The sequence below is a fragment of the Salvia splendens genome, chromosome 13, assembly GCF_004379255.2.
Source record: "Salvia splendens isolate huo1 chromosome 13, SspV2, whole genome shotgun sequence".
NCBI classification, from domain to species: Eukaryota; Viridiplantae; Streptophyta; class Magnoliopsida; order Lamiales; family Lamiaceae; genus Salvia; species Salvia splendens.
Genome location: NC_056044.1, coordinates 5,166,372 through 5,180,638, shown reverse-complemented (window position 1 = coordinate 5,180,638; position 14,267 = coordinate 5,166,372). Strand labels below are relative to the sequence as shown.

At 37.7% G+C, this 14,267-nt stretch overlaps 1 protein-coding gene across 1 annotated transcript; it reads right to left on the bottom strand.

The window, feature by feature from the left end:
- Nucleotides 1-2,002: 2,002 nt before the first annotated feature.
- LOC121760373 lies at nt 2,003-3,482 on the bottom strand. Its single transcript, XM_042156054.1, has 3 exons — nt 3,324-3,482; nt 2,172-3,197; nt 2,003-2,083 (listed from the first exon to the last, which is right to left on the bottom strand). Exons 1-3 carry the CDS (start codon nt 3,480-3,482, stop codon nt 2,003-2,005), a joined length of 1,266 nt encoding a protein of 421 aa, XP_042011988.1.
- Between the last annotated feature and the right edge of the window lie 10,785 nt (nt 3,483-14,267).

The following is a 14,267-nucleotide window of genomic DNA, read 5'->3' as shown; positions in this document are numbered from 1 at the left end:
TTGCTTAAATAAAATCAAATGGAATCGGTGAATAGGGTAATCATCATTGTTGTGAAGCAGCTTTCTTCCGAACCGTGAATTCGTGAATGAAATATGCATGATTTTTGCTTTACAACATCATCATATTGCTAAGTTGTTCGAAGGAAATATTTAAGACTACGAGTGGATAGAAAAGCACATATGAACAAACTAAGAAACATTTTAGTTTTCAGCTCTATCAATTTATGCATAACAATACAACACACCCATATATATAAGTATGCGATACAACACACCCATATATATAAGGAGTGAACTGCACCAAAAGGCCCTGACTTTTCGCCTTGTAACATCAGAGGCCCCTAACTTTTAAAAATACCACCACAGGGATCTGACAAAACATATAATCACAAATCGTGTATATTTTGCCATTTTTCGGACGAAAATGCCCAAATGGGGTGAAGGGCAGTTTAGACCTTTTGATTGCATTAGGCTGCACCCCTATGACTGCATTTGCAGGTGCGGTCTTGTCAAGCACCTGTGTAATCATAATTCCATTTATATTTTTCAATTCTGTTTCATTATTTCTTCCCTCCATTTTCGTTTCATCTACCCCTTTCAAGTTCTACTCAAATTCTGATTTCCCTCTCAAAACAGTATACGCGATTTTACCTTCTTCGGCATCGGGCAATTTAGGGGATTTCATATCTTCGCCAGCCGTTCGGGATCTCGAATTTAGTGGATTTCATCTGGATTTTGCTGAATTTAGTGTATCAAAGAGGGTTTTAGGCGATTTCCGTTGGAATTTTATTTTGCAATTGTTGGTTGATTTTTTTTGGTTGTATGGTTACTGTCGGGCATTTGAAAATTATTTTTGCAATTCTTGGTCGATTTGATTTTTGTATTGTCGAACTGAATTCAGGTCGTTACGCAATGTCTTCTTCTTCTTCTTCTCAATCGTTCGGCTCAAGCTTCAATTGGAATTGGCCTCGTCCAGAAATTGTGAAGTGTAATCACGATCTTGAGGCCGAGCTCGTTACATCAAGGACGGCTGCTAACCCGGGTAGACGTTACTATCGCTGCCCTATATGGAAGGTTAAAACCATGTATTTTGATCATGTTGCCCATTAATTTTGTTGGCATAATGATTAATGAGAAATTATTATGCAGGACGATGACTGCAAGTTTTTTCGATGGTTTGATGCGAGTCTATCCCCAAGTCAAGACAGTTATTTTCAGAGAGTGAAACTTGAGCGAGACCAATTTGAAGCTGAACTTCGAAGCAAATCTCCACTCGAAGGTGTGCTGCATGAGAAATTGCGCTTGAAAACCGTGGAGTTTGAAGACTTGAAGCTACAACTGGGTATGAAAACTGAAGAGTGTGACGCATTGGCGGTGAAAATTGGTCAGATGGCAACAACTTTCCGACGCTTAAAAATCACAATCTTGTTCTTATGTATTGTAATTTTTCTACTGTTATAACAATGCTATGTCGTGTTCACTCCGTGGTTCATTTCTGAAATCACAAACTGAAATCCTGATCGACTATGCTTTGCTTTGTTGCTATTCATTTATGTCTGAAAGCACGAATGAGGTTACACAACTATGACTGAAATCACAAACCATGTACACAAATGAATACTACCAAACTGAAATCACAAATGAAGTTACTCAAATATGATTGAAATCACAAACCATGCACACAAATGAATACTACCAAACTGAAATCACAAATGAAGTTACTCAAATATGATTGAAATCACAGACCATGTACACAAATGAATACTACCAAACTATCACTGAAATTACAAATGAAGTTACTCAAATATGATTGAAATCACAAAGCGACGTACGCTATCCATAAAAATACCACCACCAAAATTTTTCCACAGAACTTTACTTCCACCAAAATACTAGTCTGTTACAAAATAGTCTGTACCATACAAATCATATTATTCATATCATCACTGACACAAATTGTTCAACCCATCCGAAACAAACCAACGTTAATAAGTAAAGGCCATCAATCTTGATCACCGCGGCGGCCGCATCTCTGAGGATGAGTCCTTGTCCGACTGCTTGGTCTCAGATTCGAAACATTAGGCTGCAACAATTAATAGTATAGTAAGTATACATGCTTAAGCACTGTGTACAATTACATAATATAGTTGCATATACTTACTGCATAGTACCTCTTGTCGTTGGGGATTGTTTGACGATTCAGGTAAAGTACTGTCACCATGTTCACGCGAAGTCTCCCTAACCTGAGAACGGGCATCTGTCCGAGGATCATTGCTGCATGTCCTCCTATTATGACCTTCTAGACCGCACCAACGATATTTCATCACGAAGGTGCGACGCAATGACTCACCTCCATCTGCATGAAGACGAATCTGGGGCTCCTCACGTCTCAGTTTCTTCGGCCTACCACGCTGTCTCTTTGACCTCGGGGGCACCATTTCCACTGAACCATCCGCAGTACTCTTCGGCCAACTGGCTACCCCATTGATGGGGTAGAGGACATTCTCGTACAGCATGATCATTGTTGACTTCAAATAGTATCGGGAAACGAATCGCGTCATGTCGTCGCCATTCTTGTTGATAGTTGCGATAGCATGCGTGCACGGGATTCCGGTTAGCTGCCACAATCTGCAAGAACAAGTAAAATCGCGCATGTTGACAACATATTGGCCAGACGGCCCAAACACTTGGTACGAAGACTGTCCGTTCCATGTAGCCCTCCACGATGAAGCCCTCGCGAACCACTTATCAACAAGCTCCTTGATAACAGACGGGACTGCGTGATCGTAGCTTTTGATCCATTGGCCTCTGATCTGAATTCTTTCCATTTGACTTGTTCGAATGTCCTCCAACATGCTGATAATTGCTTCCTCGCGAGCCAATGCAATCTTCGAATTGAATGTCTCACAGATGTTGTTCAGGATCACATCACAACAAGTGTGTGGAGAGAAAAAGGCCTTGACCCACTTTTCTTTGGGAGCTACTCCAGAAAGCCACTGGTGTGCACTGGGATATTCGGTTTGCAAAGCATCCATCAAAGCCACATACTGTTCGAGGGTAATACTCGAGGCAATCTCCCACAACCGGTCTTTGAAATCTTCACCAACAAATCTCTTCTTAAAATTGTTGTATATGTGCTGAACACAAAAGCGATGCTCGCTTTGTGGGAATTCCTCAGCAAGCAACTTTGCAAGGCCCTGATGCAACACAACAATACATTACCACAAAATCACAGTTCAGTACATAATTTATTAAACAAATTACAAATAAAAGTAAATCACATATCACGTACATGATAAATATTGGAATAACGGATGGCCTACCTTTTGTTGGTCAGACATAAACACATAACGTGGCCCATTTGCATGCAAGTTTAGGTCATCGGCCAAGTACTCCACGAACCACTTCCATTGGACATAACTCTCGGCCTCAGTCACCGCCCAAGCAATCGGCCACCAGCCATTGTTGGGATCAATCCCCATTGTTGTCATTAGCTGGCTTTGTACATCCCTCGCAAGAAACAAGCGTCGAAGAAGATAATCGGGCGACATAACTCCTTCCATCCTTTTTTCAGCGGCCCTAGACAGCAGTAAAACCTCATGAATCTCGGTCCAACGGCACCAGATTCCCTCATATTCTCATAATGTATATGAATGCTGGATTCAGGGTGCGTCCGCTCCAATTCGGCTTTATAGTAGAACAAGTGTCTGTATTGGGACGCCGCAGAGCCAAAAATACCGTCCACTGCGTGCTCTCTGGCCCGATATGCCTTCATCCTACCTATCTTCAGGCCAAAATCTTCATCGACGCATTGCCGTATAGCTGCAAGCGGAATATGAGGGTTAGCTTTGATCTTCTCCATATAACGCTTGATAAGGCTAATTTCATGCATCGGTCTAGGGGTTCATTTCATGAAATTACTGGGTCTAACGCATTGAATTAAGTCAGGTATGTGAAGTTTTTCGCCAGATCCAGGAAAAGAAGAGGACGCTTGCATGGTCCTAGGAAACTGGCGAAAGGGTGAACAATTGGAAGAAAATTGCTAGACGGAGGAAGCCTCGGAGTTGAAGGGTAGAATAGGGATTTCTACGAAAACTCTAGAAGGCTATGTCCGCATCTATAAAAGGGAGAAGCATGCAGGCTGGAGGGACCTTCTCGGGTGGAGGCCTCACTAACAGCCCCTTGCTCGATTCACCTTTCCACACACTTGACTCCAAATTCGCGAGAGATTCCAGTTAGCACTTGGCTGGGGTTCACATTTTAGCTTTCCGAGAGTGGTTCGAGGGTTGTAACACCGTCCTAGTTCAAGGGCGAAGAAACAATTTACATTTCCGTTGCTATTTACACTGATTCCACCGAGCTTCGCTGTTCGAAGCTCGGTTTTCTTTTGTTAACCAATATTTCCTGTCTTATTCCAGATTTTACTTTCGCTTATGTCTATTGTGTTCATTTCTGGTTTGCTGGTTGAGTTCGCTTGATTTCGAGTTGGATTGTCGGAGTTGTTTATTTTTCTTGCAGATGGTTTCTGATTATTTGCTGATATTTTTCGTTTGGATCTGAAGAATGGTTCTGTTTTTGGATGAATCGGAGGTTGGGTTTTGCTGGAGTTTGTGATTTGTTTGCAGATTGTTCTTGATTGATTGAATTTGGCGGTGATCGGAGTAGATCTGTTAGAATCGGAGTTATGGAGTTGATTTAGTTGATTGTTGAGTTTGGATTGCTTGGATCCGGAGTGGATTAAGCGTCCGACGTGATTCTGAGCAGGAGTGTTTAAATTTCATGCCTAGCTTACGTGTTTTCATTTCATTCCGCCTAGTTTACGTAGATCTGGTTTATTTCCGATTCGTAGCAAGTTTCCGGCATCTCAATTTCTATATTCTGTTCGAATCTAGGAGTATGCTCTGTTTTTTGCATTTGCGTTTCTGAATCTATTAGGAACTTTGCATGCGAAGCTAGCTGGAGCTGTTCTGTTATCTGCAGCTTTTTACCGTACTTGCTATATTTGGAATCATGTTCCCCGCTGTTTTATTCTTTCTGCCTAGTCTCAATCAGTTAGTTATTTACTCAGTCAAGGAAGTGATTGTGTCTTTCGGAATTGATGTCTGATTCCAGTAAGTTTTCTGTGTCCTAGGTCTAGCGTTTACATTTCTTGCCTAGATCTAGTGGTAGTTAAAATCTCAACCCCTTTGCGTGGCAGCAGCCGTTTGTTTCCATAATCTCTTAGCGCTACCCTGCGAATCCATCTCTGTGGGATCGACCCCACTTCCCTATACTAATTCATAGTATTCGGGTTGAGGGATTTATTTTTTGAAGGGGAGTCGAGTATGTCCAACGACAAAAACACTGTAGTTCTCTTGAGTTCCTGGACCCAGTGATCCAGTGGATTTAAGGAGCATTGTGTCTGGACCGAGCCTTGCATTAATTCTCATACGTGCACACTTGCTTACTCCTGAGTCTAGTCATTCGACATTAGAGTCGAGAGGCAGGCCCAACACACTTCAACGCTCCCCTAGCCACTTGGCCGTCAGCCACTTCGAATCCAATACTTGAGAGCATGTATGCGCGTGATCGCGTTGCATATTCAACACTACATAATCATAACCATTGTGTATTTCGTGCTTCCTCAAGTACACATACCAATCACATCCTTGCCCTTTACAAATCGCACGAATTTTGTCGCCGTCGTTCTTTTCACGTGCACCCGCCTTCTTGACATTATTGCGTACTGCCTCAACACGTCATAAAAGAAATCTCTGTGCTTAAAAACATCACCAGGCTTCCACACGGGAAGCTCATTTCTGACGAACTTGAACGGGGTAAACTTTATGCCATTCTTCTTCAATGCCTCCAAACCCTCCAAATCCTGAAGGTCATCAACATCTTGTAGCTCATCCGCAAGTTCTTCCTCGAAAAGTGGGTTGTTTGTCATGGTCCTCTTGTCCACATAATGCGAAAACTTCCTCCGTCGTTTTTCCCCTGACCCCCTGACCCCGCTGACCCCCCTGACCCATGCTTACCCGGTTGGGTTTCGCCTTCAGGATAGACTTCGCCATCACCCGCTTCTTGTTGTTGGAAAATGGATTCGTAATATGAGGTGAAAAGCTGCTCATCTCGGCACATGTTTGCCAAAGAGATAAAATGGTCCAACTCATCATCTTCATTATCAGTCGGCGGTCCCTCATTATGTAGATGGCAGCCATCCAGAATGTACTCAAACGGCGGCTCCTGAGGTTCTACTCCAAGACCATCATGTACTTCCGGTCCACCATGCACTTCAGGCACAACATGCACTTCGGGACCATCATGCACTTCCTGTCCACCGTGTTCCATGGATAGAGGTTCAAGTCCGGACATTATCAATTCATCCAGAATCTCCTCGATAATGGGTGCTTCCAACTGCACTTGACGTTGAGCTTCAGTTGAAAAATCCAGGGTCGGTTTGTACACATTATCGTCAACATGTTGAACATCTTCACTATGAGAAGATTGTCCCATCTGCTTTAACATAAATTCACAAATTAACACCATGCATACAATCATAAATCACAACTCAATTACAATAGGTTAGGTATGCACTAACCTCAGCCACGCTATCAACAGGGTCTACAATTGCATCGGTTTCATGATGCCCAATCTGAACAAATTATGAAATCACATATGAATACCAAACATAAACAACAAATCACAAACATGTACCACCGTCGTGTACTAACCTCTGCATGGCTAACCTGTTCACAAGTGTCTTCAACCTCAGCCTCAGGTTGTATACCGTGTTCACCATGGCTAACCTGTTCATTAACGTCTTCAACCTCAACCTCATGTTGTACACCGTGTTCACCATGGCTAACCTGTTCATTAACGTCTTCAACCTCAACCTCATGTTGTACACCGTGTTCACCATGGCTAACTTGTTCATTAACGTCTTCTACCTCAACCTCAACTCCACATTCGCATTCATGGACATCTCCTTGTCCAACAACACCAACCACTGGTTCATTCCCTTCAACATCAAACACAACAACTTCTGCTTGCTCTGCACTACATGATGCAAATGCATCCATCATATTCTTACGGGCAGCCTCCTCTTGCCTCTTCCATTCGCGATGTTTGTCTTCTAAACTCGTGGTCAAATACTCTTCAAACTCAAGATCCCTAGGGTACCACTCAAGCAACAGTAATGGTGCCGATAGTTTCCTCTGCTCCTCCTGGTGTTGTTTCTTCCTTTTCGGTTTACTCTTCGGCACAATTGGGTTCGTCAAGTTCTTCAATGACCACAGTGGGTTTTTTACTAGCATTCACAAATTTTAGCAACTCCTCCGCTTCTTCTTTTCGCTTCTTCAGCAAGGCGGCCGCCTGTGTTATCTCGACAACATATATGTGAACTAGCTTTGTGCTAGTAGCCGCGACTTTGAGAAAAGGACCCAGATGTGCATCGTCAATTATGGGCAGCAATGGGCCTCCTATTTCTACGCCACTACAACCAGCACTGTACGTTGGATGAACGTAATAGAACTCACATATGAGGTTCCTATTGTAACCCAACCGCACTACCATGCCTGCCAGATCTATGAAATCGAACTGACGAATCCAGCAATAGTCAAAGAATGTCAATTGCCCCCCAACATACTTCTTCTTTCCATTGATTTCGAAGATTGATCCTCCGTGATGAAAACCGACGGAAAACATCCCGGGATGGTCCCCTGTTATGGTTTGTACAGAGTTAGCAAACGTCCAAATTTAAACCAACTTTTTTCACATATAAAGTCCTAAATCACAGTCCAAACAATTTCCCAAACGAGGACATCAAAACAGTTTCACAAATCAACCAATTTTCGGAGCCCTAAATCACAATCAAAAACCTTGAAACCAATTTTAAATTTGAACTTACTATATTCTTCTTCCGGATAGAAGAAATCAAGCAGAGGATCGCGAATGCTCCACGTTTCTGGGTCTACGTCGATTATCTCCGGTCCCCGACCCCTTCTACTGTGTCTAGGTGATGCCGGAGGTGATTATGACGAAGACGATGGCGTTGCCGGCTTCTTTTTTCGCCTAGAAGAACTACGAGCGGAGGACGCTCCAGCAGCACTTCGTCTCCGTTTTGGAGCCATTGATGAAAAGGATTAAAATGGCGTGAAAGGCAGAGGCGATAAGCAGAGGCTAATTATTTTGGCGAAATGGCAAATTGATGAAGTGAAGGTGGAATTGGAGGGAAAAAATATAGAGAAGCCTGGCGAAATGTTTTGGAATGGTAAAATTTTGTGAAATTTCAATGCAGGTCCGATTGCAATTCATGCGTGTGAAAATAATATGGGACAACAAGCAATGCAACCTGTCACACCAATTGCAATTCGATGTCCCGTCAACAGTGCTGCAGCTGACACAACACTGACGGCCATGCAAAAGCCCGATTTTGCCCTTACATGCCCTGAGGGTCTAATGGTCCGAAAAAACACGATTTGTGATTATATGTTTTGTCAGATCCCTGTGGTGGTATTTTTAAAAGTTAGGGGCCTCTGATGTTACAAGGCGAAAAGTCAGGGCCCTTTGGTGCAGTTCACTCTATATATAAGTATTCACATATTTTAAAGTTCTCTAATCTATTCTTTTATATTCTATATATTTAGAATTTTCTCAATCTACAATCTAGATGTTTTATTTGATATCTATATTTAGAAAATTTTATAATTAATAATTCCAGATAATACAAGTATCTAGATATTCTACCTCTTTGTTTTACTAATTATGTATTAAAATTCGTGTCCAACAAAAAATGCATACTCTTGGGATGGATGGAGTATTATATTATATTTTTCTAAATTTGTTTATTTAACTATTAATATGTTTTTCAATAAATGTACAATAACGAAGATATGAAAAAAAGATTAAAAAAAAGGAAAACACAGTAAGCTTAATCGGTGTATTTTTATTATATTTGAACACCGCAACAACAATAAAAGAGGATATAAACATGACGTGTGAAACCCTAAAAGCTAACAATAGTAATATTTTAAATCCTAATATGTTAAATTTAAATCCTAAATGCTAATAGTCTCTGATTTTATCGAAAAATGCACCAATGATCCCTAAAAAAATTTATAGCCTTTTTGGTCCCTAAAAAATACATTTTTGGTACCTGTCAGTCTTTTATACCTCTCTGTATTTGAAAAATCCCCTAAATGCCATGGAGGGCATTTTTGGTATTTGAAAATCACAGTTTTGGTATCTCTTCAGTCTTGCAATTTTTTTTGGACATATATAAAAGTACATTTACGGACATAAAAAATTTACATTTCTAGTACTAGTTAATTTATATTTTTACAACATAAAATATTTTCTTTTGAATTATAATTCACTTAAACTTTTTTCAATAATTACTTGAATAACGTATAAATTGAACTTTATAATAAAAAATTACTTTAGTTTACTTTAATATTTTTATTAAAAATTTTACTTGCAAGAGTTCGATTTAATGTACGTGAGATATAATTTCACTTAAATTTTAATTATTATACTTCAAAATATTTATTCATCATACCATATTTTAATTAACGTAATTAAAATAATTATTTTTCACTTAAGTATAGTAACATTTAAATATTTAAAAAACATTTTTTAAGTAAAAAATTACTATAGTTCATTATAATATTTTTCCTTTTCAAATTTAAAAATTTATTAAATTTTTTAAGTAAAAATAAATCTCACATGCAAAAAGAATTTTCTACAATTCACTTTAATATTTTTATGAAAAAAAGTTACTATTAGATTTTTTTTCATGTAGACTGAGTTTTATAATGGATAATATTTATTTTTTAAAATAAATAATGTATAATTAAATTATTTTAAGGCTGTATTCATTTTTAAACACATAATGACAATAAACTATTTTAAGTAACTAAAACTACAAAAATATATACTAGTATTTACGGTCCAAAATGCCCTCAAACATTAAAAATCCACATTTTGGGTGCCTAGAGTTATTTTAGTCTCATCGTACCAAAAATACTATAAAAAAAATTTAAAAGACCATTTATGCATTTTTCGACAAGATCATGGACTATTAAGATAGTTCACTCTTATTAATATTTGAAACTCCAAAATGCGCTCCGCCTTTTTTCTTCTTCCCTAATCATTGTCTTGTTCTCTCATTCCTTTAAAATGGTAACCGATGCATGAGACTCTGTAAGAAGAGTGATTGAGCAGAATGAAGCAGCAGAATGCAGTGCCTCCTTATATTCAAGGATCCAACTATGGCGGCGAAAATGATAATGCATGATATTGTCCCGAAATTAAATTGATCTACAAGACTTACACCCAAAATTAATGTATGGTGTATACGGTATACCTATCATAGAAGACTTATATTCACTGCCAAATGTTTGTACGATAAGATTTAATTTGTTGAAAAAAGTATACTTTCTCCATAGTTAATTCCCAAAATGCTAAATAGAGTAGATTTAATTTGTAAAATGATAAATAACACGTGCATCTTGATGGCTTAGCTACCACCAAGTCTACAACATGTTACTTGGTTAACTTGTTGATTGACAAATCATTTTCACAATCCTTAGAGAACAATGTTCCAACGAGGTGGCCAACTTGTAGTCCAGAAATTGTCATTGGTACCACTTTGGATGACAAATTCAATTTATTATGGCGATGAAAAATAGTTGAGATTAAGATAATAGATTGCGAAAATTGTAGTACTCCATGTTGTTATTACAAAATGTGGGAGTGGAGTATCTTTATTTGCTATGCCTCCTTGGTCTGTGATTGTGCAGGTACATTAGGCCATCCACAACGCTGTTCCTAAACCGTTCCTATACCGTTCCTTAAACCACTATTTGAGGGCTCCACTGTACTTTTTTACTCCATTCCTTAACTAAGGAACGGAACCTGCAACCCTCCGTTCCTTAACCGTTCCTTAAATTACTATTCATTCAATTTCATTTTTTTTTATTTCCAACCCAATTCAATTTAAATAAACACACTTCATTAAAATTAAAATAACATTACAACTTAAAATTCAAAAAAATAGAAAATGACATAATTAAAATCCTAAAAAAATAAAAAATGACATAATTTAAAATACAATTTTATAGAGACAACCAAGAATGAGTTTGTCCCACATCGAAAGTGGAACATAAAACATTCAAGGATGTCTCTATAAAATAGAGATAACCAAGAATGAGTTTGTCCCACATCGAAAGTGGAATATAAAACATTCAAGGATGTCTCTATAAAATAGAGATAACCAAGAATGAGTTTGTCCCACATCGAAAGTGGAACATAAAACATTCAAGGATGTCTCTATAAAATAGAAATAACCAAGAATGAGTTTGTCCCACATCGAAAGTGGAACATAAAACATTCAAAGATGTCTCTATAAAATAGAGATAACCAAAAATGAGTTTGTCCCACATCGAAAGTAGAATATAAAACATTCAAGGATGTCTCTATAAAATAGAGATAACCAAGAATGAGTTTGTCCCACATCGAAAGTGGAACATAAAACATTCAAGGATGTCTCTATAAAATAGAGATAACCAAGAATGAGTTTGTCTCACATCGAAAGTGGAACATGAAACATTCAAGGATGTCTCTATAAAAGAGAGACAACCAAGAATGAGTTTCATAAATTCGCAAGCCCATCAAATATATATGGGCTAATACGAATTTCTAGTATTCATTTATTTGTAAAAATTGTTTTTAAATATAAAAAAACAATTTTTATAAATAAAAAATATTTTTTTAAAAAATTCATTTTTTTAAAAAAATGAATTTATTGCGTCAGCGTGACGACGCCCACTCGCGGGCCGGCGAGTGGGCGTCACGCACGACGCAGGGCGAGCCACGTCGCCGAAGCGCGTGGCGGCACGGACCGTGCCGCGTCTCGTGCCGACGGCACCCGGGACGGCATGGGAACGGAACCGCGACGAAACGCAGCGCCGCAACGCGTTCCGCTACGGTTTCGTTCCGAAGGAACGAAACGCGGAATGCCCGCGTTGCGGGTGCTCTTATTCGCATTCCGGTACATTTCTACCTTCCAATTTTTTCACTTGCGTTCTTCATTTTCGTTGTTGTTCTTGTTTCATATCAACAGATTGATCTCTTTAAAAAAACTAAAAGAAACATCATCTTACCGATCCCACCCATTTAATTTTTAAAAAATAAAAAACTAAACGAGAAGTCATCTCCATAAATGGACATAATAATAAGAGAGGCAAGAGTATTGATTCGACTTAATAATAAGAGAGACAAGAGTGTAGATCCACTTCAGCAGAAGGTTAGAGTTCTAGCAGTGTCAACAGGTCATCATATCTTTATTTTCGACTATAGAAATCAATATAGAGATGTTTATGCAAAGGAAGTTTTACTAGACTTAGAGTAAACTGGCTTGCCAGATAGCACTCAAATCAGCAACTGATCTTGGTTATCAGGAAGAAGAAGAAGAAGAAGAAACCCCAAGACTTCCCTCAACCAATGCCTTAATATTGATTTTTCGATCTTTACATTGCGCATTCAAGCAATTCTACCTTCGTATATTTTGTTTCCGGCATTGGTCGTTTTGGATTTTGTCCATTGTTGTTGTTGTTGCTTCGTTTGAGTAAATAATTCATCTCCAAAGCTGGATTTTTGCTCTGGAAACACTCTCGCTCTCACTAAGGCATTCCTTGAAGAGAGCAATGGAGAAATCATGGTGTTTTTAACTATAGAAACTGTAATGGAGCTGCCTATTTATCAAGAATAAAGAGAGAGTGATTCACTATCTATCAGTTTGACCAGTAATGGATAAATTAATCATCGAAACAATTTTAATCATTCCACAGATTATATCGAAATTCAACAATAATCTCCGATTCATCAATGCGAGTATCCGAAATCCATATCATCATTAACACAAGAAAGCAAAATCAGCATCGATTAGCATTACAAAGTCAGATATTCAACATTCCCAAGCTGTTTCTATTTTGCAGATAAGAAGATGAAACGAACTATACTACTTATCTTTGGGGGTGGAGATGCCATACTTCTCCTGGAGCTTCTGGATTTTCGTTTTTTCATATTCTGTTTTCATTTTTATTTATTTTTATTAGATGGATGGAATATAAGAAATGAGTATATACAATATTGAATTGGAAAGAAGAAAAAAGAAACTTTAAATTTACGCATTGAAGCCGCTACGATGATTGAGTTGTAGAATATAAGTGGAATTTTGTGGAAAATAATTTTGAAAGTGGGATTAGTGATTTATTTGCTATAAAATTTATACTTTATAGTTTCTAGTTATAAATTCATGTTTATATAATTAGAGAATATATTAATTTTAAAATTAACATTATAAGTAAAAGTCAATGGACAATACACTTCTTTCAAAATATTTGCTCACTCTTAAAAAATAAATTTTCTTAATATAATAATATTACTCCTATTACTTATTTGGGGAGTCTTCTTTTTAAAAATTGAAAAATATCTAGTTGGGAGGGGTTTAATCCCCTACCCCTCTTTGATGTGAGATTTATACTGTAATAATACTCCCTCCGTCCCAGTTTAAGAGTCATGTTTTGTCATTTTCGTCCGTCTCAATTTAAGAATCCCATTTAGAATTTACCATATTTGAACTTAAAATTTAACCTCATTGTTGATGAAATTTACACTCAAATGTCATTATTTTCATAAAAATAAAACAAAACAAAATCATAAACATACAAAAAGTCAAAATGATTCCACTTTCCACTACCTCACTTCAATTATTACACACTCCAACAACCACATCTCACTTCAATTATTACACATTCCAATAATTCCTTAAAACTCGTGCTCTAACTAAATTGCACTCCTAAACTGGGACGGAGAGAGTAATACTTTAATAATTTTTTTTCTTTTTTTTTTTACTTTGTCAATTATGCATTAAAATCTGTGATATTTGAAAGTTTATTTTGTAATTAATGGGGTAATATTGAACTTCAATAACTTAAAAATAAATCACATTATTTAAAATGAAAAACGAAAATGCCACACTTTAAAACGTTTAAAAAACAAAATTTGCTCACATAATTTAAAGGCTAGAAAAAAAACAGCAACAATTTCCAAAAAGTACAGAAAAATATAAATATTTTATTTATCAGAATTAAAAGTAGAATAGTTAAGTGATCAATAATGCATTCGTTACCTCACATTAGGCTAATAAATTTATTATCATGGCCCACTTTATGAATATAATAGCCCACAGAAATAGGCCTTTTTACGCTGAAGCACAAATAAAA

Bases quoted from the DNA above. Each gene is read 5' to 3' on its own strand.
- LOC121760373 (XM_042156054.1), bottom strand. From the start codon at position 3,482: ATGGGGATTGATCCCAACAATGGCTGGTGGCCGATTGCTTGGGCGGTG. The intron at 3,198-3,323 runs GTAGGCCATCCG...GTGTTGCATCAG, and splicing joins TTATGTCTGACCAACAAAAG to GGCCTTGCAAAGTTGCTTGC. The intron at 2,084-2,171 runs GTACTATGCAGT...TAATTGTTGCAG, and splicing joins ACAATCCCCAACGACAAGAG to CCTAATGTTTCGAATCTGAG.